This window comes from Hesperophylax consimilis, chromosome 3 (assembly GCF_061612785.1).
Source record: "Hesperophylax consimilis isolate HC1 chromosome 3, BYU_Hcon_1.0, whole genome shotgun sequence".
NCBI lineage: Eukaryota > Metazoa > Arthropoda > Insecta > Trichoptera > Limnephilidae > Hesperophylax > Hesperophylax consimilis.
In genome coordinates this window covers 37,278,486-37,305,600 of record NC_142838.1, presented here as the reverse complement: position 1 = coordinate 37,305,600, position 27,115 = coordinate 37,278,486, and the positions used below count along the sequence as shown (strand labels likewise).

The window sequence follows — 27,115 nt, the reverse complement described above, 5'->3', positions numbered from 1 at the left end:
GTAAATGTCCTTTCCGTATATAAATTTGTTATGTATGTAAATGTCCTTGTATATAATTATGTTATATCTGTGAATGTCCTTGTTGTATCTAATTTTATTCGAAAAGTATTTTGGCAATAGGTTGTTTTTTTTTTGCATAAATATGATCGCTGTGGCAATGTTTTCAGGCACATGATGTAATTATTAAGCATAATATTTTTTTAAATCACAGTTTTCACAGTCCTCCCCACCTTTTATTTATTCGGAGGTGACCTTATCGTTTTACATTTTTTTATTTCGTCTTAGTTGTCTTTAAATTGTTGTCATAACGTTTGGAAGTTGATTATGACTTTGTTGCTCAGCCATGTTTTCAGTTGGTTTTAAATATATTAGGAACAACCTTTTATTAACTTATTTTGAACAATTATTATTTTAGAAATTTTACATTCAAATTTCAAAACAATTAGCTGCCAAAAATACGCAAAAAATTAGTTGCAAGATGATAGTGTTAGTTCCGAATTTGAAGTATGATGTCTACTAATATGACGTTTGATAAATAGGTCCCAAAAGTTGCGTGGGTGGTGTTTAGGTTAAGCCGGAATAGGTTCTTGAACCCGAGTCCTTTGCGGGAAGTGAATCCCACCCCTACTTCTTTCAAATCAACCAATCCCAGAGAACTCGGATACGAACTTGGACACGAATGACTCTTCGTATGTACTCAGCGCTCGACAGTGTGGCTTCCCGCATCCCCCCACATTCGCGTCACTGGTGCCAGCTCTCGGTGACTAGTGACACTCACCAGTGCGGGTCCGGACCGAGATCGGGGCCGGAACCGTGCGTCATACAGTTCGTACCCAAGAACTCGAAACCGGACCCACATCTCCGGTTAAAAAAAAATTTTAACCTTAGCACTCTATCACACTCAAAAGTCAGCACCAAAAAACGATTTCAACAACTTCAGACCTTTCAAAGCCTTCCTTTTTCTTTTTGTAAAGCTTTCCATACAATATCTGACTATATTCTATTTAAGAAACTAACTTAACTCGGCATTACTGGAAACGAACTTAACTTACTGTTATATAGCAAGTTATTATCAACAACGTAAAAAGTGAACTCCTCTCGATCAGTTACGGGGTGCCCCATGGTAGTGTTCTACGTCCGCTATTGTTTCTCATCTACATCAATGGTCTTTGCGAACTAATTACAGGAAGCAACATTGTGACGTTCGCTGATGATAGCGTATTACTCAAGCTGATACATTGCTCAACACATTTCTTTAAGCTGACTTAGTCTGAATATATAAAAAAAAAAAAAAAATTTATGACACACATTATAACACAAAGAGATCTACCTCCTCGAATCTTTGTTCTGAAAATACATGACTGCTCACACCCATCCTCAACATGACATTGCGCAAGCATAGATAATTTTAAGCAAACCCAATATCTTGACGTCATATTTAATGAAAACTTACGATGGACTGACCACACTAACATCCAAACTAAAAAATTATGTACCTCTTAAACAATTCAAAAATATATTCCAATGCACAATACTAAGATCGATTTATTTTGTTCTTTTCCAACCTTAAATCACATATGGTCTACTGTCTTGGGTAAATGCAACGAATAAATCCCTGGATCCGCTAGAAAAAGCACAAAGTTAACTATTAAACTAATTCTTCAAGTACCATACGACACTGACTCTGAAAATATCTTCAACGATTGGTCAATTAGACAACTCTAAGCCAAAGCGTCGATTCTTTACCTCTCAAATTACTACATATTCCCTTACAATCTTACTCTAAAATAATAACCAGGTCTTTAACTCTTAAACCCTACCTTGGGTACTGGAGTACCCCCCTGGTGTTTAAAATATCAACAATTTTGACAATATTGCACTGTTGCAAAAATCGCTCTAGCTAATCTACTCTCGATAAATGGCACGTAAGTACGTCGGTAAGCCGTGACCTCCCGGCAAGTGCAGTCGCGTCCACAGGTGTTCCGGGGTACCCCAGTACCCCGTGGTAGGAATAGTGTTAGTTCTTCCTTCCAGTTATACTTGAATTACTGAAGTTGTTTTTCGACACCTCTCTGGTAAGTTTACACATTATTTATGATTTACTTTACTTTGTGATAATGGCTAGAGTACAGTATTGATAGAGAGGGCCTGCGCCCAGTAACGAGACATTCATGGACTAATAATGTGTTATGAATGTAATGACAGTGTATGCAGTGTAATGAGGTGTTGTATTGTTTTCAGATATGGAATCCCAGACTCGAAATCTTGGGAGGGGTAAAATTGCAGCTGCTGTGTTGGTTTCTGCCGACGAAGAGCTAAACCTAGTTCTAGACCATTCTGAAGTCCCATCTCATGAAGACGGTGATCAAGTGGAAGGAAATGAAGAGTATTTAGTGCCTGACAATGATGGGTCTGGTACAAATGAAGAAGATAGGCGCTTGGTTCGTGTGCTAGATTCTCCATTAGTTCTGTACAGAAAATGTCATAATAATTTTATGGAACTGACTGCTCCCGTACAAGGTCTTAACATAAACCTGACATATAACAATTGGTTCACGTCTATACCCACGGCCAAGAAGTTACTGGAAAAATGGATAACATTAGTTGAAACTGTAAAGAAGAATAAACGAGAAATTCCTCGTGTATACTTGGACACTAAAAATTGAGAAAGATTCACCTCAATGTTTGCCTACGACGGATCTCTCACACTTTTGTCGTATTGTCCTCTGAAGTCAGCTAAGAAGAAAGCTGTAATCATGCTGTCCACCATGCATGACAGCCCTGACAAGGATAATGAAGTGTACCATCCAGAAATAATACATTTCTATAATAAAACCAAATGCGGGGTGGATGTGTTCGACCAACTTTGTAAGAAGTACTCAACGTCCAGGAAGACCAAAAGGTAGCCCATGTGTCTCTTCTACCGGTTGCTAAATGCCGTTGTTGTCAACTCTTGGGTCTTATTCAAGCTGTTAACTAACATTTTGACGGCCGGCGTGGTCTAGTGGTATACGCTTTTGACTACAGATCCGAAGGTCGCGGGTTCGAACCCGGCGTGCGCAAATAAATTTTATTTGATTAATTTGTGTTATTTCACAATTAATTAATTTAAAATAATATATAGTATATTTGCGGCACGTTCCAGAGTGGAAGATACTCTCAGTATCGCCCTGGTGTAAGACCACCATTCAGAATTGAAACGTTGCTTGAAATGGCTTTAGCCGTGTTTGGTGACCAGATCTGAATAGCCAGGTACTTCCCCACCTTCCTCTTCCCCATCTCCCTCCCCTCCCCAATACCCTCAGCCTCACATCATACCCCAATTGGGGATGCCATAGTCTCACTGGCTCCAGACGGGAGCAGTTGGGACTCTTGTGCGGTAATACTGTAAAAAAAAAAAAAAAAAAAATTGATATAGAGAAAATCACTAAGCGGCGTGAATTTCTTAAGAGTTTGTCAATGGCACTAATATATTCTCATATGAGAACAAAATTTCAATGGCCAAGTTTACCCGGGATATCAGAGAAACTATACGTGCAGTCTTGAATATTCATAGTGAAGATCATAGGCCGGTCCCTGATAATCTCAAACCTGGTCGTTGCTGTTTTTGTCCGCGCACAAAGGACAGAAAATCTCGATCTGTCTGTAACACTTGTCGCCGCCATATTTGTGCTGACCATCAATACAAAATCTGTCCTTCATGTGACGACAAAAATGTCTATTAGTTTTTATTAATAAATTTTATTGTCTTTTCTTATTACTTTGCCATAATACAAATAATATTTTAAAAAATATCAAATACTTTTATTTTATTAATTTTTTTCTGCCCGGGGTACTTCAGTACCCCGTGGTAGGAATAATTACATTCCCAGAGTGGTAGGGTTTAAGAGTTAACAAACCTAACTCTTAACATCCCGATAAAACACCCCACCCACGGGCCAAAATCCTTTAAGTACTATTTTATCAAACTGTATAACTGCTTGCCACCCAATCTAAAACCATCTGCTTATAACTCACCAATACACAAAGATCACAGAATGGATAAAAACTAAAGGTACAAAAATTTTTCAAAACATACTCACCCCAAACCAAACACAAAACATTTTAATTAGCATATATATTATGTTTTTAGTTCTACTAAATAGATTATTGTTGTATTATAATTTGGTAATGTTGGTATTTTAAATACTTGCATTATTTATCATCTACTTCTGTTATGTTTTATTCTCTTTCGTCTTTACTATATCTTTAAGTACACTTCATGTAGTATCCTTTTCTTTTCACGAAACTATGCATATATAATATGTACCATTATGATGTAACAACTATTAGACTAATACGTATAAATTACTGCCGCCATGGAAGAAACCACAGCATCCTCCTTGAGTACCTCAAGAACAACGAACAATGATGAAACTTTCCCAATACATACAAACTCCTCAGCACAGGTTCTCCTAGTGAAGTGTTAACAAAACTCGGGTAAACTTTTTATAAAAAAAAAATAAAAAGTACTCACCTCAAATTAATTACCAATTTTTCCTCTGGAATTATACACGCTCAAGAGAATCAGTACCCATAATTGAATTTCTTGTATTTTCCAAGAGGTCAACAAATTATTCCAATGTTATTTTTATATAGTAAAAAAAAACGATGTGCGTAGTTACGAAGATCCTTAAAATAATTATTAAATAAGCCTTTTGATTGCCGTTCCAGAAGAAGGTGATGAATCCAATATCGAATATTCGCTTTGCGTTTCTTACGAGACAAAAGGTAAAGAATTGTAATATCTTCTATATCTTTATTGCTCGACGTCAAAATACTGGCCGTTGACTGATTGTTAAAACTAGCTGCACAATATTTTGGCTGCCACTGACAGGCTGCCGCATCCAGGCTGCTTAGTGCGCGGGGGCCCTTGCACACCTCCCAGTAAACGAAGGCGATATAGGGAGAGTGGCCGTGGGGATAAAATTGGTGTCTTCTTTATACACCCGCCCCGGCCGTAATGTAAAACTGATTTTGCAGCCAAGTGCTCGTCAATCAACTGGAAAAATGGGGATATCTCTGGCGCTTTCTTGCGTACAATTATATAAAAAAATAAGATTTAGATGAAGAAATGGTTGATGAATCGCCGTAATTTTAACCACACAAATGAAATGAGAGTAGTAGAAACAGCAGACCTGAAGAACAAATCGATATCTTATATTGTAACCGATATCGTGGGGTCGCCGGTCCCGATTTCGGAGTTAGGGCCATTTTCCTCCCAGTATTATTAGCTCAATCCCATCACCGATGAGCGTGGTGGCCAAGGGGTAACATTAGGTGAACCACTAGATCTTCTGACCAAAGGCTGAAGACGGCATTCGGACAATCATAAGGAAACAGGACATTCCATGTCCGGTTACCGATGAGCTCCCCTCGTCCTGTAGAGTGGCTAGAGGTGGCAGGAGGCGGACCAAAGCACGTGGTTTGCAACCACGATTTTAGCGGTATTACGGAATAACGAGCCCGGAGAATGTATTACTCCAAAAATAACGGACTCATGGATTATTTGCCGGCGACCGCCATTCCCATCCAAACGAGGATGGCGGGATTAACGTCGGAATTTTGCCACGACCGACGGATTCAATAGGAACATGGCTCCACGGGCCGTTACACTTCCTATACCCGGTTTTTAAGAAACAATGACATCCACAGCCACGCGTATTTCTGTTTAGATCATTTTGTCTACTCCGCGATATTAAAACTTTTTTCCTAATTAGAAACGCGTCCAATTGACTATCGCGGACCCACCGGATCGAGAGCCCTCCCGCTTCGGTGTTTCCGTCAGAGTGCCCGCCATAGACGCCCGTTCTCTTGCCACCTCTCGACATAAACAATATCCACTCGTTCTATCAACAATAGTTCTTACTTATGAGAGTGGAAGATACTCTCAGTATCGCCCTGGTGTAAGACCACCATTCAGAATTGAAACGTTGCTTGAAATGGCTTTAGCCGTGTTTGGTGACCAGATCTGAATAGCCAGGTACTTCCCCACCTTCCTCTTCCCCATCTCCCTCCCCTCCCCAATACCCTCAGCCTCACAACATACCCCAATTGGGGATGCCATAGTCTCACTGGCTCCAGACGGGAGCAGTTGGGACTCTTGTGCGGTAATACTGTAAAAAAAAAAAAAAAAAAAAAAAAAAAACTTATAATTAGCATGTTATGATCTGCATTATGATGCTGTTATGACAGTGTGCTTATGTAGATATTTTAATGGATGTTTAATAGTAAGAAAAAAATATAAAACAATTATTGGGCTATCAATATTATACATACATAATACTTGACATTGTGTGTGTGTGTGTCTCTCTCCGTATCATGTTTCCTTTGACTGAGTACTTATATTTTATGTAGATTATATATTATGTGAACTAACTTTTTTATATGTAAAAAAACAGCATACAGTTATATAAATAAACTATTTATTCAGTAAAGTTGATCCGTTTTTGCATTCTTCTATGGGAGATCGTGTTGTTTTTTTCTTACGTAAAAAGAAAATAATTAATAGAATGAGTGAGACAACTGTAAATAAGCCGAGGGTGATATGCAAGATGGGCACGGAGAACACCTCAATGGATTCTATGGAGAGCTCAAATTCTGGACGATAGTCTGGATCCAATATTCTTGTCCTGAAGAGTTCTCGCAGCACCATGGCTGACATTCTCGGTGTCCTTGTCTTTTGGGGGCTGGTGAAGTCCACTTGGTAAAGTCCGAAATGGTCTCTATGGGAAAGGAATTAATATATCAATGACAAATAATTTTCCGAGCTCTACATTTTTTTATAGCAGAACTAACCGTTTGAGAATTTAGGAAATAATGTTATAGCTAAAATCATATTAGTCGCACAATAATCATTAAAAATCAGTGCTATCGATTGCTTGGTCTTTGTCCTACCAAAGCTTTAGAATTAGAATTAGAATGAACCATTTGTCTATTTACTGAGCATGAAGCTATCTAAATAATAATATCTAGATCCTGAATACTATAATGTGCTGGCCATTTGGATAGGATGGCAGAAAATAAACCACCAAAATATTAACAAAGTGGATGCCCGAGTAGAAGAGACTCAGGGGTAGGCCAAACAAGAGTTAAGCTGACTGTGGCTGGATGGAAAGACTTAAGGACTGGAGGCGAGTGGCTAGAGATCGAATCCAATGCTGAACCTTAGTGGAACTAAATTCTTTGAAGCTTTAATTTATCAATCTATACATACAAGTATCCGTTCATCCACTCGAAGTTGTCCATGAGACTCCACATTGTGAAGCAGGTTACGTTGACTCCATCGTCTATGGCATCGAGGGTGGCCGCCAGATGCTTGTTAAAGAAGTCCACCCGGCCCTCGTCCAGGAGACCCCCGCCTGTGGAGTACCCGATCTCCGTGATGTAGATTTCCTGATCTCCGTACTTATTTTTTACCCAGTTCAGAGTGTCACGGAGACCGTCAGGGCGGAGCTAAGGTAAGAAAACATCGACAAGTTTAAGACTGTCTAAAGTAAATGTTTGGTTTGAAGGCAAACATCGCAGCCTTAGGCATAGAAAACTGAAGGAAAATAGCGGGAGACTTGCAAGAATGGAGGCGTTTTTTAGAGGTAGCCAGAACTGCCGGGAGTCATGATCATTTTGCCTCAGCGCCAGTTAAAGGGAGGTTTTTTTTAAGCTCATGTGGAGAGAAAATAATGAGAGAGAGAGTGAAATGCAACAAAGTGATTTTTAACAGATATTATTGAAGAATGAAAATTATTTAACATACCTTTAACCAACTAGAAAATCCCTTGTCCCACTTCTCAGGCTGGTAGGCAGTATGTCCTATATCGTTCTCGAAGGAAGGCACCTGCCTGTCGGCCCTCTTGCCGTCATTGCGGTACACCACAGCGGTGTAGTAGTTAATCCCTATGAAGTCAGCGGTGTTCTTCAAGGACTCCACCTCCTCAGGCGTGAAGTAAGGCAGTCTGGAATGCTTGAAGCCCTGCAGCTTACTCAGTTTGTCGATCTCCTCGCGCATAATCCTGGGATAGTCACCTTCGGGGGTGTGGATCGGATTCAAATACCAGCCGGTCTGAAAATATATTCCTTCAATTATTACAATATCAAAATATTTTTACATTTTTAGATATTTTCCACATGGGAAACCATCTATCCTATCTATTTCCATCTTCGGGGATGCTGTGTAGGAGAATTTTTTAGGGAAAGGAAGGAAAGGAGGTTCTGGGAAGGAAAAGACGAGGGATGGGTAGGAATCTGGGGGTCGATATGTCCAGAAGGACAGACGTATGATTCCATTCCTCCTTCTGCAGTGCAATGCGATGGGTCAAGAGAGAGTCCGGCTGTAGAAGTCAAAAGGTCTCCCTTAACCAGTATCTCCCGATACGACCCACCACGCAGTAGTTCTGCAATGAACCCGAGCACCCCTGCTAAGTCACCAAACGTAGCGAATCACTTGGGGAGTGTTGGCAGGAGTGTTGGTTATTCAATAAATGGTTCCCAGGACAATACCCAAACCCGCCTCCCAAATTGATATTGGACGTGGTAAACATTAATAAAAATCGATAATCGATTTAAAACATTAAAAGTTTTTTTTCAATGCGGTTGTTTTGTCCGTACGGCAAGATAGAACTAGAATGACGGTACAGTGATGTTTAATATTTTTCAATCTTCATTGATATGATGGTCATTACAAGATCAACCAAAAATACTCCAGAAGAGAATTGACTGAAGGAGTAGATTTAGTATTTGAACCAGAATTAAAATTAGAAGAGATTGTATAAATTTGAAAAGGTTCAAAACTAAATCCAAAGATAATGCTAATTGACAGTATAATTAATTTGTAGTAAATTCAATAGATGTCGCTAGCGTCGCTAAACATCTCTGTTTTAAACCAGTCACATCATTGTATTACGTATTAATTTATTTATATTTTTATTTTTGTACGAAGCAATTACCTTGTGGTTAGGCATTATATTTTTAAATAAAACTAATACTTACTATAAAACCACGAACTTTATTAAATGTTTGGAATAGTGACCGGTTTCGCATAAACCAAACTTCATCAGGATATAATAACAAATAAACGCTAAGACAGTTAAGGAGTATATATATGTAGACCAGAGGTTCCCAAACTTATTTGCCCCGAAGACCACTTGCCTAATTTTTTTTTCGCCTGCCGAATATTTAATTTTCCTAAAACTGTTAAAGTCCCATGTGATAATCGTTTATTTTGTCGTAAAAAGATTCCCTTCTCTAGCCTGTCCAACAACCGGGTGGCGGTATAGTTCCTCTGTCTTTACATTGTGCAGACAGGGGCGCCCTTGTGAGGTATTACACCAAATTAAAATGGAGCAGGATAAGCAACGGGAATTTTTTTCTGTGGCTGGCCCTACAGAACTGCCCCTTAAGTTCTTTGTTAGTGCTTATTCCGATCAGTTCTTCTTTTCATATGATATCCGATTCTTCAACATTCCACTTCCACAGTCAAAATGTCCTCAAATTTAGTTTTGAAGCCTATGTGAAGTTCATTTAAATGTTGAACGTCATTGTTACCCTGGAGGTTTTTCAAAAACAAGTTGGGAATCTAGGAAAATTCGAGGCTTCCGATGTGCAATGTTTTGCTTCAATATATTAATACTGACGAGAGAAGGAACGTATAATTTTACTCCAAAATACTCCTATAATTGAACTCCTAAATGTAGACTTAAGGTAAATGTGGGTCCGCTTGTATGTACCCCCATTTGAATCTCGTGGACCCCCAATTTTTTTCTCGCTGACATAGACCCCTAGCAAGCCGATATCGACCCCTGGGGGTCCATATAGACTATTTTGGGAACCTCTGATGTAGACAAACAGAGAGAGACAAAATGTTACGTACAATCACTAAACAGAGACAAAATATTTGAAAGAGATAACAAATTTTTATTTTTTGGAATAACTTTATTGAGTAAATCTCAAATTGTAATATTTAATTATTGAAGACAATATTAGCGATTTCTAAACGAAAATCTGAAACAGAAAAATCAGAAAAGGATACGGTCACATCTAGGACTCGAACCCAGAACCCTTGCCTTGCCGGGGCACCGCTGCAACGCTACATCAAAATTGTGTCATCTTCCCAATTCAAAAAGAACCAATTATTTTACAAGCAATAATTATTCGCCTGAAACACTCATCCACATTGAAGAATCTCCTGATAAAAGATACATGACGCCAACGGGACGCGAACCCGTGTCCTTTCGATTTCCGGTCGACAGCTCTGACCACTGAGCTATGGCGGCTTACCTCTTTTCCGCGAAATAATTCAATATATACTAGTGTTTCATTCAACAATTACTGCTTGTTACATTTTTTTTGTCCCGTTGGCGTCATGTATCTTTTATCAGGAGATTTTTCAATGTGGATGAGTATTTCACGCGAATAATTATTGCTTGTAAAATAATTGTTACCCTTTGTGCTATGCATAAAAAATCTTGTCCTAAACATTAGTTTACCAAAAAATAATAATCAAAAAGAACCTTTCGGTTTCAAGAAAGAATTTGTCGATTTTAGAAAATCTCATTTATTAATATAAATTTGCTAAAAAGAGCAAATTCTACGTAAACCTGGTGAAATCTAAAAAACTGAATTGGCCTCTTATTTCTTTTCTGAATTATTGAAGTGATTTTTTTGTTATTCTTACCTGGAATTCTAAGGCCTTTTCAGCAATAGCTTTGTCTTCTTCGCTATCTGTCTCAGGTTCAGCCCAAAGCACTAGAGTTGCCATGCCAATTATTCCTAAAAGATACAAACGTTATTAAAGAGACACAAGAACGGGAATTTGCTCGAGGCTTACATTTTCATTAATTCCGAATTAATTGGTAATGATAATATATATTTTTTGACCGATACCTACGATACAATTTTTCAGCTATAAAATTAGCTGTAAGCATCAGATTTTATTGTTATAGTTATAGACGATGAATTAGTAACTTCCCAAAATATTCCTCTAGAAACGTCTGAGATTTTAGTTATACGTTCATCAGAAATAATTAAAATAAACCCCACGGAATCTTCTAGGCCTGCTAGGGAAAATTCGACAGAAGGTCCGTCCATTACGCCGGGCCGCGGATTTAATATTTTTGTGCATGGCTTTTTCACTTACGCTCTACCACTTTTGTTACGTTTATCGTTTTATTTGATATAGCTGCGAAACTGGGTTTTGAGCTTTCGTACAGAAAACTGATAAATAAAAATTCCAAACAAAATTCACAAGAATTAAAACCGCGTACAAAAGCAATAATGTACCGATGCAAAATTTGGAAACTTCAGTCACTGCCGATGAAAATCTTGGGTAATGAATATAATTCTTTTTTTTTATCTAGCAGCGACACCGAAGATTTGTAAGCCTTTGATTTAAACAAAATTAACTCGTAATATAATATTGTCCGTAAATTAATAAATAAATAATATGATAAGTAATACATAATACAAGTGTCTACCATGTAAATTTGAATGGCAGCCATTGTCGCCAAAAAATATAGAACCTTTTTACTTTATAGCTATATACAATTTTGACTCCAAACCTAAATAATCTTTAATTTACCGATTGTATGAGATACGGCTTCTTTAAGTTTAAGTACGGATCTACGTAAAAGACCTCTTTTTACACGTACTTAATATTTTTAATTGCGGACACCATAGGGCGGCGCGGCGCTCCAGGTGAATTTGGACTAAGACACTAAATTAATGTATTTGAAATAGGGGAGATCTTTCTTTCTTTTGGTACACACAATATGGCCACATTGCATTTAGGTTGAACCGTGCGGTACGGAACCGGGCGATTTCGTGTGAATGTATGTATTTATGGTATGGTCGAAGTGTATGGATAGATCTCCATACACTTCGACAACCGAGCGGTAATCACCCAATCTTATAGCTTATGCAATCATTCATACTCCAGCTGCTTCTAATAGTGCCATAGATTATGTTTTAAAATATCCATATTGCTGATATTCTGGAGATAAATCACAGGAGTTTGTAGCAAGCTGGAGAGCATTTATTTGCTGGTTTCTGATTTATACACTGCTGAGTAATGATTGAAGACGTGATAGTTTCCGCTATCCGTGTGCAAACAATTGCACTGACCTGTCATTCTGTAGGAGTAGAAAGAACGAATGCAAAATTAAAACACTTAAAACCATAGTTACCATGTTGAGTTGGCTTGAAGGTATTGTTATAAAGATGATAAACGTTGGCGTGAGCTCTTAAGACGTTGTGTGTGCACAGGTACTCTCCTATTCCATGGACGTTCAGATCCGGGGCAAGCTGCACCATGTAAATGTTGGTTCCGTACCCCGGCAAGCACATGTTATAGGGTTCGTTGAAGGTCAACCAGGACTTGACCCTGTCTCCAAAGTGGTGGAAAGCCATTTTTGCATAGTCCTCGAAGTAGTCAATGATATATGGATTAGACCATCCACCGATCTTCATTAATTTCTGAGGCGTATCCCAATGGAAGAGAGTCACCATCGGGGTGATGTTGTACTTGATGAGTTCATCGATAAGGTTGTTGTAGTATCGAAGTCCGTCTTGGCTCACGTTGGTGCCGTAACCGTCGGGTAGAAGTCTGCTCCAGGATATGGAGAACCTGTAGTAGTCCACTCCTAGCTCCACCAACATCTGAACATCACGCTTGTAGAGATGATACGAATCACAAGCCACGTCTCCGTTGCTACCATCTTTGATCTTTTCACTTTCATAATGCGTATAGTGGTCCCAAACCTGCTCCGCCTTGTCTGAAAATATCGAGAAATTTTATTGAATAGAATTGATGATAAAGAGTTAGGACGGGTTGTTTCAAAGTATTTCATCAAATTTCAACGTTCATTTCTGGGATCTGTGAAAGTCCAATTCAAGTTCTGTTAGTATATCATTGTAGGCTAGTTGCACGACAGAACTGAAATAAAAACAGAACTTGAAAAAATCTTTCACAGAACTTGAAAATGAACGTTGAAATTTGATGAATTGTTCAAATACTCCGAAACAACCCGTCCCTAGACTTCAGTATTCTGAAAACTTTCAAATAAACCATGCTTTAAACAACAATTGTACTCTAACATCGGATTTTTTAAATTTACTGCCAACGTTTAAAAGAAGCATGATGTCAATGCCATATATTTCTCAGTGCGCATATATATTTACAACATATATGACGGGGCAAAAAAGCAAATCTGCCACTACACTTTTACACATCTTGCAATTGTCACGAATAATAACGTTTTTCCTTTGTTTCGTAAATTATTATAATTTTTTGTTTTAAATTTTAATTTTTCTATTCCGTACTTTCACACACATCAAAAGAATTATCAATTTCTGAGACTTAGCCAAAACATTGCAGTAAATAATATGAATGGCACTTTCGCATCTTCGTCTTTTTATGTGGCAGTTTTTAATCGCATCGAAATGCACAGTGATTTTGCATATAAGGGAAATTCTAAATGGCACCAATCGCCAACTATTTAACCTATGGAGTACTAAATATAAACAAACTTATTGAAATAATATATTCAGCATTACTTAACGTTTTATTCAGATAGTATGATGCTGGAAAATATGAACACGCGGAGAATACGTACTAATGTAAAATATTGCTAATTTGTTAAGAATCTCTTCAAATCATTCGTTATCCGGTAAAAAACGAGACTGTAGGCCCGTAACGAACAAATTGATAGGTTTCCTGTTAAAATTTTAGTAAAAGAGGGATGTATTATCGCGATGTCGATACGGACACGTGTTCATAAAAATAAAATATATAAAGAACAATAAAATATACAATAGAAAATATGAAAAGCATTTTTTTATTAAGCTTTGTGGCTTTTAAATTTACTACGAACATATGATATACATTATAACAAGAGCAAAAGCAAAATTGACAAAACAAATTTAGAATAATTTCAAGTTAATGAATCGAAAAAGAAATAAAATAATATATAAAAAAAATAACCAGTTGTTGGAAGTATAAGCACGCTTAATACGCAAAAAAAATAGCACTTGGTTTCAACTTAATTACTACAAGAAACTATTTATGTCGTGGGAGATGGTAAAAGATGCATTAAAATGCTTCTCTTTTTTCAATTATTGTTGAGTTAGAAGGTTTGGAAATACACATTAATTATTAAAATATTTCAAACTAAACCCTAAAAACCCTTGTTTTTTTCAGGAGCCTTTGCATGTAGCGGAATTCGACGTTATCTTCACGAACAAATAGAATGCGCCTGTTTTGCTTTGGTAATAGTAATCATCTTTATTTTAGATTCGCAAAACGAACAAAAAAATAAAAATTTCTTATGTTTAATTCAAGACCCAAGACATGCTTAAACACTTCCTAGAAGCAAAAGGTTGAGCATACCAATTTCTGGTGGAAGCTTAAAAAACGGGTAAACTTAAAGAGAGTTTTATTCAAACAAACGACAACACCCAGCAATATGATCAACATTGGAGACATTTCACTAACTAATACAAGTAATGAATCTGAAAAAATCGTTTAGTTTCTCTTCTCATCCATCTGAGCCACTTTTTAGGAAACTCGCAGTCCTAGACATTCGCAAACAATACATCGATACAATTCTAATCCACATCTGGAAAAATGGTTTGATAAACTCTTCACAAAAAGATATACACCACACGCTACTCAACGCATATAAAATGCAAAATTCCTAAAAAAAAAACTACCTTCTCAGAGAGACAATACTCATATATCGCACTAAATAAAGACATCAAAACATCAAGATCAATTACTCAATTTAAAACCGGTGTCCAAAAATGAATATCTGAATAGGGGCGAAATTTCTTTAAGGAAAAAATGAATCCATACCACCCAAAAAGTTTTCGTTTTTAAATTACCATAATATTAACAGAAAGATTAAATATTTTTTGCATTAATTATTTAAAATGGTTTGACACCACTGAAATGTTTCATGTACTTTAGGATCGCTTCAGTATTTGTTAAGAACGGTGACCGGATAAATCATCACATCTTTAAAAAGTTATATAAAGTCATGGAAAGTGATTAAACAAAAACTTTATTAACTGGGTTAAGTAGGTTAGGTTAGGTTAGGTTAGGTCGGGTTAAAAAAAAATTTTTTCGTCGTTTCTAATGACTTTATATCACTTTTTAAAAGTGTGTTGAATTGTCACTGTGTTGAGTTATCATGGAACCGTTAAGAACAATATTGTGACAAAAAAAATTTCACTCTAGTATTGTTAGCCGGAGTTCAAACAAAAATCTATACTTAAAATGATGAAGAATAATGTATCCATATATGTCACTGTAACTCGCACATATTTATCAACTGTTTACCATATTTTTACATTTGCTTACCTCGTAATACATACTCATTTTGATGCTATAGGTATATAATTTCAATAACTTCTTGTAAATATTTTTTTTTCTCCTTTAAATTCTTTACTTTTTACTATGTCTTATATTCTATACTATTTTTAAATATTCTATTATATTTCAATCTTTTTATATTCTTTCAAATTATTTTAATATATTTCACATACTATCTTAAACTATTTACTCTTTATTTTCTTTTAAATTGTATACTTTTTATAATTATTTTAATTTCTTCTATATTTCAAACTTGATTTATTATTTTCTTTATACTGTATTTAATGAACCACCACAACACGGGCATGTGCATAGCTTGGTGGTTTTAACATACCTAAAAACTGTAAAAACCAATAAAAACACTGAATAAAGGAAAAATTAATAAAAAAATTATACTAGCTAAAGTGTACCCGGTGCTGCTCGGGGTTATACATGGTTTGTAGTAAAGTTATGATGATATTTACTTATTTACATTTTTTAATTAGCTCCATACAGGAGGCCCTGAGGAAAATAAGTCACCTCGGGGCCTATTTGATCATTGGGGATGCTGTGTGGGGGGGTTTTTGGGAAGGAAAAAGGAACTAGGGTTGGGTAGGAATCAGGGGGTCAGTTTGTCCAGGAATGGTACGTATGAGTGTGCAGAAACTCACCACTGACATTCCAGGCTCCTTCAATCTGATATGCTGCAGTGGCTGTACCGAACTTGAAATTCTTGGGGAATTCCCGTAAGCGCCGAGTTGCTGACGTCACCCTGCAGACAAAACACATTCACATATTTATTTTCTGTTATTTTTTACAAATTTCGAAAAGATTTCACTTTACTGGAGTACCCCATTCTAAGGCCACATTGTACATGGTTTTGTGTGTAAATTATAAAATATGAAGGCTTTTTTTCTAAAAATATTATTTGTGTAAGTAAGTATATTAAAATATTACACGAGGAAAATTGTAAAGCCGTTTCTAGAAAAAGAAATCATATTGTTAATCTTTGTAAGGTTATAACATTGTATCTATGTACTTCATTCCCGTATCCATAATCCATATATTAATACTACTTTTGAAGTCGGTTAACTTTTTCATGGTTTTTATTGCAAGAGGGAGAATATTAAATAAGTTTATATATAAATATTGCATATTTCTTTGTCCTAAAGTAGTTTTCATTGTAGGTTGGTGAAATGTGCGTTGTAATTATGATCTTGTCAATCTACCCGAGTTATTAGTGTAAACGTTGCCTTCAATGTAGTGCATATTGGGCAGACAGTATGGACAGGAAAGAAAACATAAAAATGAATAATACGTAGGTGAGTTAGAGTGCTAATGATTGAAAAATAAGACATTTTTTATGTTCTTGTAGCAAATAGAATTTTTTTTTTCAAAATTTCAAGAATTTCAGGATTATTCCAGTTTGGGGAAGCGCAGTGTTGGGGACGGAAAAACACCGTCCCACCGCGGAATGCAATAGGAATAGAAACTTCGGATACGTCGACTTACCTTTTTTCTATTCTTCCGCTTTTTTCTATCCTTTGTGCTGGTTCATACACAACACACCAATTTTCGCCAAATTGCGCGAGCTCACGATGGCTTTTCAAGTTTCGACACGGTCGAAAAAGGGGGCTCCGTAATCAAACACAGGTAAGATGTTGACAGGACGAAGTTTTCAACTGAACTAAAGTTACACTAAGTCGGCATAGGAGATGTAGGGATTGAGTCGGTGGGCAACAATAATATTCATAAAGCAGATCAAAAAGAAAGGTGTAAGTAATACGATACTAGGTACCAACATTAGCATATTATGTAAATATTACAGTTTGAGAAAGCGTAGCATTAGCATATATATGTATTTCAGTTTGGGAAAGCGCAGTGTCAGCATATGTATAAATTCCAGTTTGGGAAAACGCAGCATCGGCATATGTATATATTTTCAGCTACAAAAATATCAATTACATAAAAATTTTTAATGGTATATACTATTTTTATTAATCTTTAATATAAATAACTTATACCCGCAGGGATCATTTTAAATAAATACAGGGTATCCGGGGTGAAAGTGCAGTAACTTCGGGAGGTGATTCTACATGATGGTAGAAGTAAAAACGAAAAATAACTTTTGTTGAAATTTCAACTTTTAGATGTACTTTTCAGCTACAAACGAAAAATTGCGCAGGCGTGTGTGTACTACATTATTATTGCTTTTGGATCATTTGAAATCGACCGGCTGATTCTAGAACTAACACCCGCTACCCCCGCTGGTAACAGAACAGCTGTGATTTGTTTTCTTTAAAGAAATATTGTAAACAAATACCTCACATGTACTTACCATACATGTGGGTTACATAACTCGATAACGAGTGCCTGAAGGCCGCCCATTACTTAACAAGAGATTCATTCATTCATTCTTCTGAAAGCTGATTACTTCAATGATCGTTTCATGCCGTGAAAAAAATAAGGATTTTTAATCCACATTTACGACAACATACCTGTCAACGACGGAAACTTCAACGAATACCTACAGTTGGAAGACACCAACACACTTTCTGTGAAAACCATCGTGTTCAACCCTTTGTTGAAGATACCTTACTGTCCGAGGAAACTATTTGGTGAAAAATACTTTTTCACGTTGGGGGTGAATAAGTAAATAATTATTGAAATAATTAAGGAAATTAATATTTTCTGTAATCACACATTTTACGACGCCGAATCCTTTATGAGACTTACAAATGGGATTTAACCATAGTAATTAAATTTCGGTTATTATTCTTGGTTCCTTAATGCTCTCATGCATCCTGTTTATAGATAAGGATAATTGCTGCAATAAATATGCAAGCAACTGGCCCAATCAGCCAGTTGTCCGATGACATTCGTGAAGTTGTGTTTCAATTGCAAATCCTTCCTTATAAGGTACCCCCGAGAGGAAACCGGACTTTTACAGTCAATGTCACTGGCGTAGGTGTCCAGTACAACGTGTATTTAGTGTATTTGACAAGACATCCCCATTCTGTGCTGCTAATTTACCACTGGCGGACGAGGACTTCATCATGGCCACGATTGTGAATGACCCTACGCTGTCACTTCGTAGGATTTCTACAATGACTGGTGTCCCGAAGAGTTCTAACTGGGATCTTTTCAAGAAGTATAGACTGCACCTATTACAATATCGTTGCGTGCAAGGCTTTCTTAAACGTGACCCCGTATCAAGGATTGCATATTGTCAGTGGCTTCTTCGTAAGCAACTTGAGAACCCCGACTTCATTGGGAATATCCTTTGGACATCAATTTCTTGATGAACAATCTGCACGTACTTTTTGAAGACGTTGATTTACGTACAAGACGTGAAATGTGGTTTTAACAGGATGGATCACCACCACATTTCGGACTGACCGTTCGTCAATACCTATACGAACAATACCCAGATCGTTGGATTGGACGTGGGAGTCATTCGCCATGGCCGGCGCGGTCTCCAGACTTTACGCCGTTAGATTTTTTCTTTTGGGGTGCGATGAAGGAAAAAGTTTACGCCAAAAAAGTAAATACTGTCGAAGAACTCCGGTTACGTATTCACGAAGCTGCAGATGAAAATACGCAACAACGTACGAGTTGTAAATAATATCACTCTACGTTTACATACTTGCATGCAAGCTGAAGGTGGACATTTTGAAAATCTGTTAAATTAGTAAAAAAGCGATGATTTTAGTTAAGTTTTCAATAAGTTTTAAATATATTTTATCGTTAAAGTGTAAATTCGTATTATTAATTTTGTGCAGTTCTCTTTGTTCTTCGAATTTGGTTTAAGGCGATCTCATACGTAATAATGCAAAATCAAGTGTTTTTGGTTTGAAAATTTGGTCGCCTAGAAATGTTTCAGATGCTTTAATTAAGTACTGCGAATAGAATACATCTTGGCCTTTGAAATAATCGAGTATTTTTTAGATAAATCTTTTTATAAGCCCAGAAAAAAATAGTGTAAAGGCCTATGAAAACTCCTTTAAAGTTCAAAATCTCCTTCTTACGAACCCATTTTCGTTTATGATTTTATTGAATAATGTGGCAAAATAAGTTATTTATAAAATGTACGAAAAAAAAATATTTATGCCTGAACATCCACAATATAATATAAAAGGCACTTGTTGGCCATGCCATCTACGTAAGGGTTGTTATTGATAGCGGCTCAATTTAAAATATAACACGACGTATGCATCGCCTTAACCCGCCTTAAAACATCATAAAGCAGACGATTTTGAAGCGCATTGTTATAACTTCGAACTCTCGGTTTTCGCGTCACTGGCAAATAATAAACAACGTCACCAGTCTGGCGCTCGACAAGCACACAGCGAATTTATCGGGTAAGTATGTACCTCCACAGAGGATTTTTAGTAGATATCTCTTTTTGTATGGAAAAAAAAGTTGGAATTTCGGAAAAATTTAATTATCTTTTTTCGCTCCTACCATCATGTAGAATCACCTCACGAAGTTACTGCACTTTGACCCCGGACACCCTGTATATATTTAGAGTGATATCTTAAATATACAGGACTTTCCAATAAGAGGTGTTATTTTTAATAGCCCGTTATTTCGGTAGATGTTAATTTTGAAGCTGTCATTTTTTGACATTTGACAAGAAGAAACTACGCCATTAAAAAAAAATGGAACGATATACGCTTCAACAATGCATTAAAATGATTAAAATTCACTTGAGTGAATCAAATGCAAATCATCTTGAGTGATGGGGCCCATTTCCACCTCGGTGGCTTCATCAACAAGCAAAATTGTCGCATCTGGGGCTCGGAAAACCCAAGAGTTATTGCTGAAAAGACTCTTTTTCCTCAACGTTTTACTTTTTGGTGTGGTTTATCGTCGGGCGGAGTCATTGGACCTTACTTTTTCGAAAATGAGGCTGGAGCAACAGTTACGGTGAATGGATTGCCCTATCGAGAGATGATTAATGATTTTTTATGGCCAGAATTGGATGGTATTGATCTGGACAACGTTTGCTTTCAACAAGACGGCGCTACGTGCCACACAAGCAACGAAAACATTGATCTTTTACGATTAAATATCAAAATAACACCTCTTCTTGGAAAACCCTGTATTTATATATCGTGTTTCGGTTAGATTTATAAGTATTATATTCTTCTTCAACATATGTATATGTTTATTATCGATACGAATTCGTCGGAATTAATTAAAGTGTGAGCCTCGAGCAAACACCCGTTATTAGAGTCTTGTGTTGCCTCATATTGCACAGCTTTCATGCAGTAATCTTCAATACAATATTATTTAACTTGATCCACTTGGCTTGTGAAACATCCATCAACCCACTGGGCTCCAATAAAAGGGAACATTATTGAATACATTTTTATTATTTTTTTAAATGGGTGTATATTACCTATGAAGGTATATTTAAAAAAAATATTTATCATTTCACTTGCCTCTTTGGTAGGAAATATCAAATAAAAGTCTGGATACTAAACATAGGGAAATAAGAAACAGATATTTTACTAACAATAAATACAGACTGAAACCGAAACCACTCAACTGAACAAAAAAAACATATGTAATATATTTATGATTATTTCAGAAAAAAAACATATGTAATATATTTCTGATTATTTCCGAAAAAAAAACATATGTAATATATTTATGATTATTTCATAAAAAAAATATATATAATATATTTATGATTATTTATGAAAAAAAAAAACACCAAACAGATTCCAACCCACCCCTCTCGCATTTTTCCTTCTAGATCTTCCTCCTCTTCCTTCACGTAAAAAAAAAACCCACACAGCATCCCAAACAATGATATAGGCCCTGATGGAAATTACTTTCTTCTGGACCTTCCGTGTAAAGCTAACGTAAAAAAAACTTTTTATTACTATTATTGTATAGAATGACTGCACTCGGTTAAAAAGAAAAAAGAAATTTAAAACACGGTTTTTTGTATCGGTTTAATAACAATGACAATCAACTATTTCTGTAACCGCAAATGGAAAATAATGCATTTTAATATCTATTTCGTTCAAACCACGGATAATTTTACGTCTTTGGATGCGCGTTGTTCTGACATAATAATAAACAGTTTTTTTTATTAGTTGTTTAAATCACGTACGTACGTTTGGCTTAAATAAAAAAAACATCTATAATAATGCTCGCCAAGCGAAAAATAATGTTGAAATTCCCGCTCAACACCAACCGAAATCACACAGACCTTAAGTAGATGGAGATAAGGTTTAAATTCCCGCTTAACACCAACCGAAATCACACAGACCTTAAGTAGATGGCGACAAGGCAGAAGTTCCCGCATAACAGACCTGAAGTAATATATGTAAGATAGCGATAAGGTTTAAATTCCCGTTTAACACCAACCGAAATCACACAGACCTTAAGTAGATGGCGATAAGATTGAAATTCCCGTTTAACACCAACATAAATCATACACAACTTAAATAAATGGCAATAAGGTTAAAATTCCTGGTTAACACCAACCGAATGTTTTGATTTAAGCATAAAAGAACATCGCATAAAACACGTTTTATTTTATTTTGTGAAATTCAGACACATACAGGGTGTCCGGTGGTAAAGTGCGCTAACTTCGGGGGGTCATTCTACATGTTTTTAGTAGTCAAAAGAAATAGAGCTTTTTTCAAAATTGGATGACATTTAATATACCAAATTAATGTCCGTCCTAACAAATCAGGATTTGGCTCAGTTGTTAGTGCAGTTTACTGCAGTCCCTGGGGAGGAGGGTTCAATACTCAGACAAAAAAAAAATTTTTGCATTTATAAAAATACAAGTTTTATAGTAAGAAAAATTATTTTTTTTAAATCAAAAAGTTTATCTATCACGAAAGCGAGCTTTTTTTATTAATTTGTGTTTCACTTTTCTCTACTTTCTATAAATATAATATGCATGTATTATAATACATTCCAAATGAATAGAATAACTCCATGTACTTACAACCTACCTCCTAATTATTAATCAAAATGTAATAATATAATTTTTATTTTATTACATCCATATTCTTAAATTTATTTACATTTACTGTGTATATAATTTAATAACTGCTATATTAGTCTATTTCAATATCTATACTTTTGTTATCATGCTACATAAAAAAATTCTTACTTTTTTTTCTCTATTAGATTGGGTAGTTACGTTAAAAAAAACATTTGACTGTAATTAGTTTTTAGAACCATATGTTTTTCTTCTGTAAATCTGTTATACGTATGTATTTCAAATAAAAAAATAAACCTCTCGAAAGAAATTCCCTAAATGTGATAAAATAATAAACTCTCTATCAATATCCGTCGCGTTGTTTAGATGAAGTAAGCGCACAAACAGATATAGAGATTCTTCTTCTTCTTTCGTATGGTGGGGGGGTCAGAAGGGGATATCTAGGTCTGCGAGCCAGTCTAGGGCCTCAGGCGTCGCCATGTGGACCTCATCAATCCCGCCGGGGAATGAATGGAGCGGGCATTCGTTGACTACATGTTCGGTAGTCTCCACCGCACCATATTTACACATCGCCGACTCTTTAATGCCCCATCTGTGCATCATGTGGGCACAGCGGCTATGGGAGCACCTTAACCTATTGATGGCGGACGAGGTTTTGCGAGGCAATGAGAACCCAGATTGTCTCTCGGTGGGGTCCTGTATGAGATGGGCATTTCCCACATTGACAGTTTGCCACTCAAGTTTCCACCTATCTTCTGGGGTGAGAGGTAATCGGAGGAGCCTCTCTCCTTCCGCCCAGAAGGGCTTTCGGGACTTCAAGCGGCATACCGGGTGGGCGACGACATCTTCGTGCAAAGGTATTGCGTTTTTTTGCAGCGCCTTCTTGTATTCCCTCAGTGTTGCAATTTCTCGCCTGATGTTTGGCGGGGTTATGTTTGCAAGTACGGAGAGCCAAGGGAGAGGAGTAGATTTTAAAGTCCCGCTGATGGTTCGCATTGTGGCATTAAGCTGAACGTCTACCATGGCGCTTCTAGCCCATACTGGAGCACAGTATTCAGCCGTTGAGAAAACCAGGGCAATGGATGCTGTTCTGAGCGTGTTGGCGTCACATCCCCAGCTAGATCCCGCTAGCTTATTAACTAAGTTAATCTTTGTCCTAGTTTTTTTACCCACTGTTACCATGTGTTGCCGGTAGTTGCCGTTGCGGTATTAAAGAATTCTATTTTAATGATTTTTAAGGCAACATTTGTGAGTTAACGATAATTATTTTTGAAAAGTTTTGCTTCTCCTACTATATAAATATAATCAAATAAATAAATAAATATTAAAAAAGATTAAAATAGCATTTTCATAGCCTGAATTAATTTATCATTTAAGAAATGTTGTGTTGTTCTGTTTCGTGTTTCTTTTAGATTTATTAGTATTATATTCTTCTTCAGTGATATATTACATTATGGTTATAACCTTTAAAGGTAGTTAAAAATAAAAAATAAAGTTGTTTTTAATTCATTTAAATAAGTAACGACCGCTTCATGCACGCTGAAACATGAATATGTCGTAAATATTTTTTTATTATAGTTGCGTGTACATTGGGCAAAAGTATTTTCTAATATAATTACTATTAACTCACAAAAAATTGCCTAATTTACAACAATGTCGAAACTCAAATTTGGATTTGAGTCCAAAATACCAAACTTGACTGAATATATTTTTAAAAATCGAATTCCTTAATGGTCTATATTTAGTAATAGAAAACTCTTACAATTAAAGAAAAGCTCACATCCTTACTTGATATATGCTGTATTCGAAAAGAAAAACTCACATCCTTACTTGACATATGCTGTATTCGATTAATAAAAATATATTCAGTTTAGTTGGGTATTTTTTTTTTAAATTTTGTTTTGTTAGAAAAAGTCCGCGCAGCTGTTACTTTTGAGATAAACCAAGCCGAAAATGAGCGTATTCTAAATTTTCCTTGTATCACCATGAATTTTGGTAGTGGGTATAAAAATTTCTAGGCAAACTTAGTCGAAAAACAGTCAAGATGTTATATATATATTTAGTGAAAAATTTTATAAGAAAGAAAAAAAGTGAATCAAAGGAAATTATCCCAGATAATCTTAGCCATGCAATTGTATTTTTTTAAAGATGATTCTTATATGCTTTCATAGATTTCTAATAAAAAAATACTTTTTTTTAAGTAGTTTATGCTTACATTTTGTATAAAGTAATTTAATTAGTTTTACTTTTACTTTTAAGCGATAGAAAAAGCCTCAATTAATCCTAATCATATATTATTTTGAATATATAGTGTTTTATTTCGTAGTAAAGATTAATCGAAAATATTTATTTCGCATTAAGCTTCGCCTTAATGAAGATAGTATTATTTTTACCAGCAAAGAATTATGATAAACAAATTTATTATTTTTAAGCACTTAAACCTGAAACACCTTCCAAAAATTCATGACGCCAATGGGAATTGAGCCCGCACTGAATAGGTAAAGCACCTGACCGGTAATCAGAATCCTTAGGGTTGAAATCCCGTCAGCGGAATGTTGGAAGATTTTTTAAATTAATACAGGTGTCTCGGGCTAATAATTATTGCTTATAATATATGATATGTTATCCTTAATGCTATGCGTAAAAACTCTGTCTCGTAAACATTAGTTTTACATTAAAAATTGTATATATACAACTAGTAAATGGTTATAACTTGTACAATAAAATAAAAATCACTCTGTAGTGTCATATTAATTAAATAATATAAGAAACTTTGAATTAAATAATAATAAATTTAAAAGTGGTATGAACAAAGTTTTTTTTAATTAATTTAAAAGAAGAATAATTTTTTTTAAATGCTCACCCAATAACCACAAGTAAACTCAAAAAATTCATGGTGCACTTTGTTTTGAATATTCCTTAAATATAGTATTTATTTTATATGGATTAGGATTATACAGTCCAATATAAGGACGGCAAAGTAATAACTGCGTGAGCAGCTCTTTGCCGCAGAGCGACTGCATGAGGACTGACTATTGTCGAATTGCATATTCTATGTTTTATACTAACTAACACCTGTATAATAGTGCATCACTGATGGCTTCCCAGGTCAAGGGATAAGGGGCGCTCTCGACTATAAAATTGGAGGTCGCGAGTTCAAATACCCGCGCAGTATTTGTGTCGTTTCGCAAATAATTTATTAAAAATAATAATCTTGTAGTATATTTCCGCCACGTTTCAAAATGTAAAATGACCTGGTGAAAACTTACTTATTTAAAATATTGCTAATTTATTAAAAATGTCTTCAAATTATTCGTAATCGTGTTAAAAACGAGACTACAGGCCCTAAACCAATGATTTATTAAAATCATGTTAAATGCAGTTTCCTAATAAATAATTTTTTTTTTTTTACAAAATATAACAAGTTTTTTATTCAAATCACGTATATTATAAATTGACCAATTTACCTGTTTTTTGATTTTATTATAATTTGTTCCTAATTGAATTTTTTTTTCTTTATTTAATATTAAATTTACAATTACATGTTATTACATTACATTAAGTTTGTTTTCTTTTTAATACATTACAGTACATCGTGATACACCTTTTTTTAGAGCAAATGCTCGTGTTAAAAAAATAAATGTTTAAATGTTTAGTACTTTACGAATATATCGAAACACGTGTTTATGAATCTGCGTTTGCAACTTTAATATTTCGTCATTATTGACGAAATGTGAAAATATAATGATTTTTATGAACACGTGTAATTCATTCCTTTTTACTAAAAGTTTAACATTAAACCCATCAATTCATTCGTTTAAGGCCTGCAGTCCTGTTTTTAACAGTATTACGAGTAATATGAAGAGATTTTTAATAAATTATCAATATCAGTAAGCTTTCTCCGGGTAGATTCCAATAGCCAATAAAATAGACCTAAGCACGGCCTTTGATCGTGTTTCTAACACTTGTATGTGTGTAAGTAAAAATACCTAAACAGTATTATTAAAAATAAAAAAAGGCAAAAAGCTTCCTATATTATGGTAATAAACTCAACAGCGAAATTCTACTATCATTAAAATCTCACAACAATATTATAACATTTAAATGTCAAGTAAAAATCTGGATACAAGACTTACGGAAATCAGAAATATATTGACTCCAAATACAGACTGAAACCGAAACCTCTCAACCGCACTAAAAAAACACCTTATAATTATTTCAGAAATAACACTACATAATAAAATTCAATTACTTCATAATAACCATATATCTGACTTTTAATAATATGTTAATAAAATTCTCAGCACGGCAGATCCCGGTGTGGATATAATTATCCTTGTTTTTTCCAAAAAAAAGAAAGATAATAAAAACATTTATTGTTTTTAATATTATAATTACACATTTGTGGTGTAACATTATAATTTAACACAAAATAATAACTTTTTTAAGACGAGACAATACACTTAAATAACGCCAGAACCATACCGACGTAAGTAAAGCAACTGTGCACAAAAATATGCGACGCGCAGCCCTTGTGTATTGGACAGACCTGCGGTTGAACTTGCCCTATCAAATATATAAAATAAAGTGGGAATCTTAACGACATAAGTGATGAAGTTGTGTAAATCCATATTGGGCGCGCGGCCAGGCGTTATGGACGTACCTACGTATGGTCGACTTTGCTCTGGAAGGCCTCGAAAATTGATTTTTCTTTTCGCGGTTAGATTTAAGGCGACAAAACACTCAAAGGGGTTTGCTCGACG

At 35.5% G+C, this 27,115-nt stretch overlaps 1 protein-coding gene across 1 annotated transcript; it reads right to left on the bottom strand.

The window, feature by feature from the left end:
* Positions 1-4,843: 4,843 nt before the first annotated feature.
* Positions 4,844-25,364, bottom strand: LOC149425419 (myrosinase 1-like). The gene is made up of 8 exons (XM_089650779.1): positions 25,216-25,364; positions 16,051-16,151; positions 12,216-12,803; positions 10,709-10,803; positions 7,793-8,098; positions 7,256-7,494; positions 6,566-6,764; positions 4,844-5,041 (listed from the first exon to the last, which is right to left on the bottom strand). The coding sequence occupies exons 1-8, from the start codon at positions 25,245-25,247 to the stop codon at positions 4,844-4,846; spliced, it is 1,758 nt and encodes a 585-aa protein (XP_089506905.1). The 5' UTR covers positions 25,248-25,364.
* Between the last annotated feature and the right edge of the window lie 1,751 nt (positions 25,365-27,115).

Bases quoted from the DNA above. Each gene is read 5' to 3' on its own strand.
- LOC149425419 (XM_089650779.1), bottom strand. From the start codon at position 25,247: ATGAATTTTTTGAGTTTACTTGTGGTTATTGG. The intron at 10,804-12,215 runs GTAACTATGGTT...TGTATCTTTTAG, and splicing joins CTTCAAGCCAACTCAACATG to GAATAATTGGCATGGCAACT. The intron at 6,765-7,255 runs GTATGTATAGAT...CCTTTCCCATAG, and splicing joins GAGTGGATGAACGGATACTT to AGACCATTTCGGACTTTACC.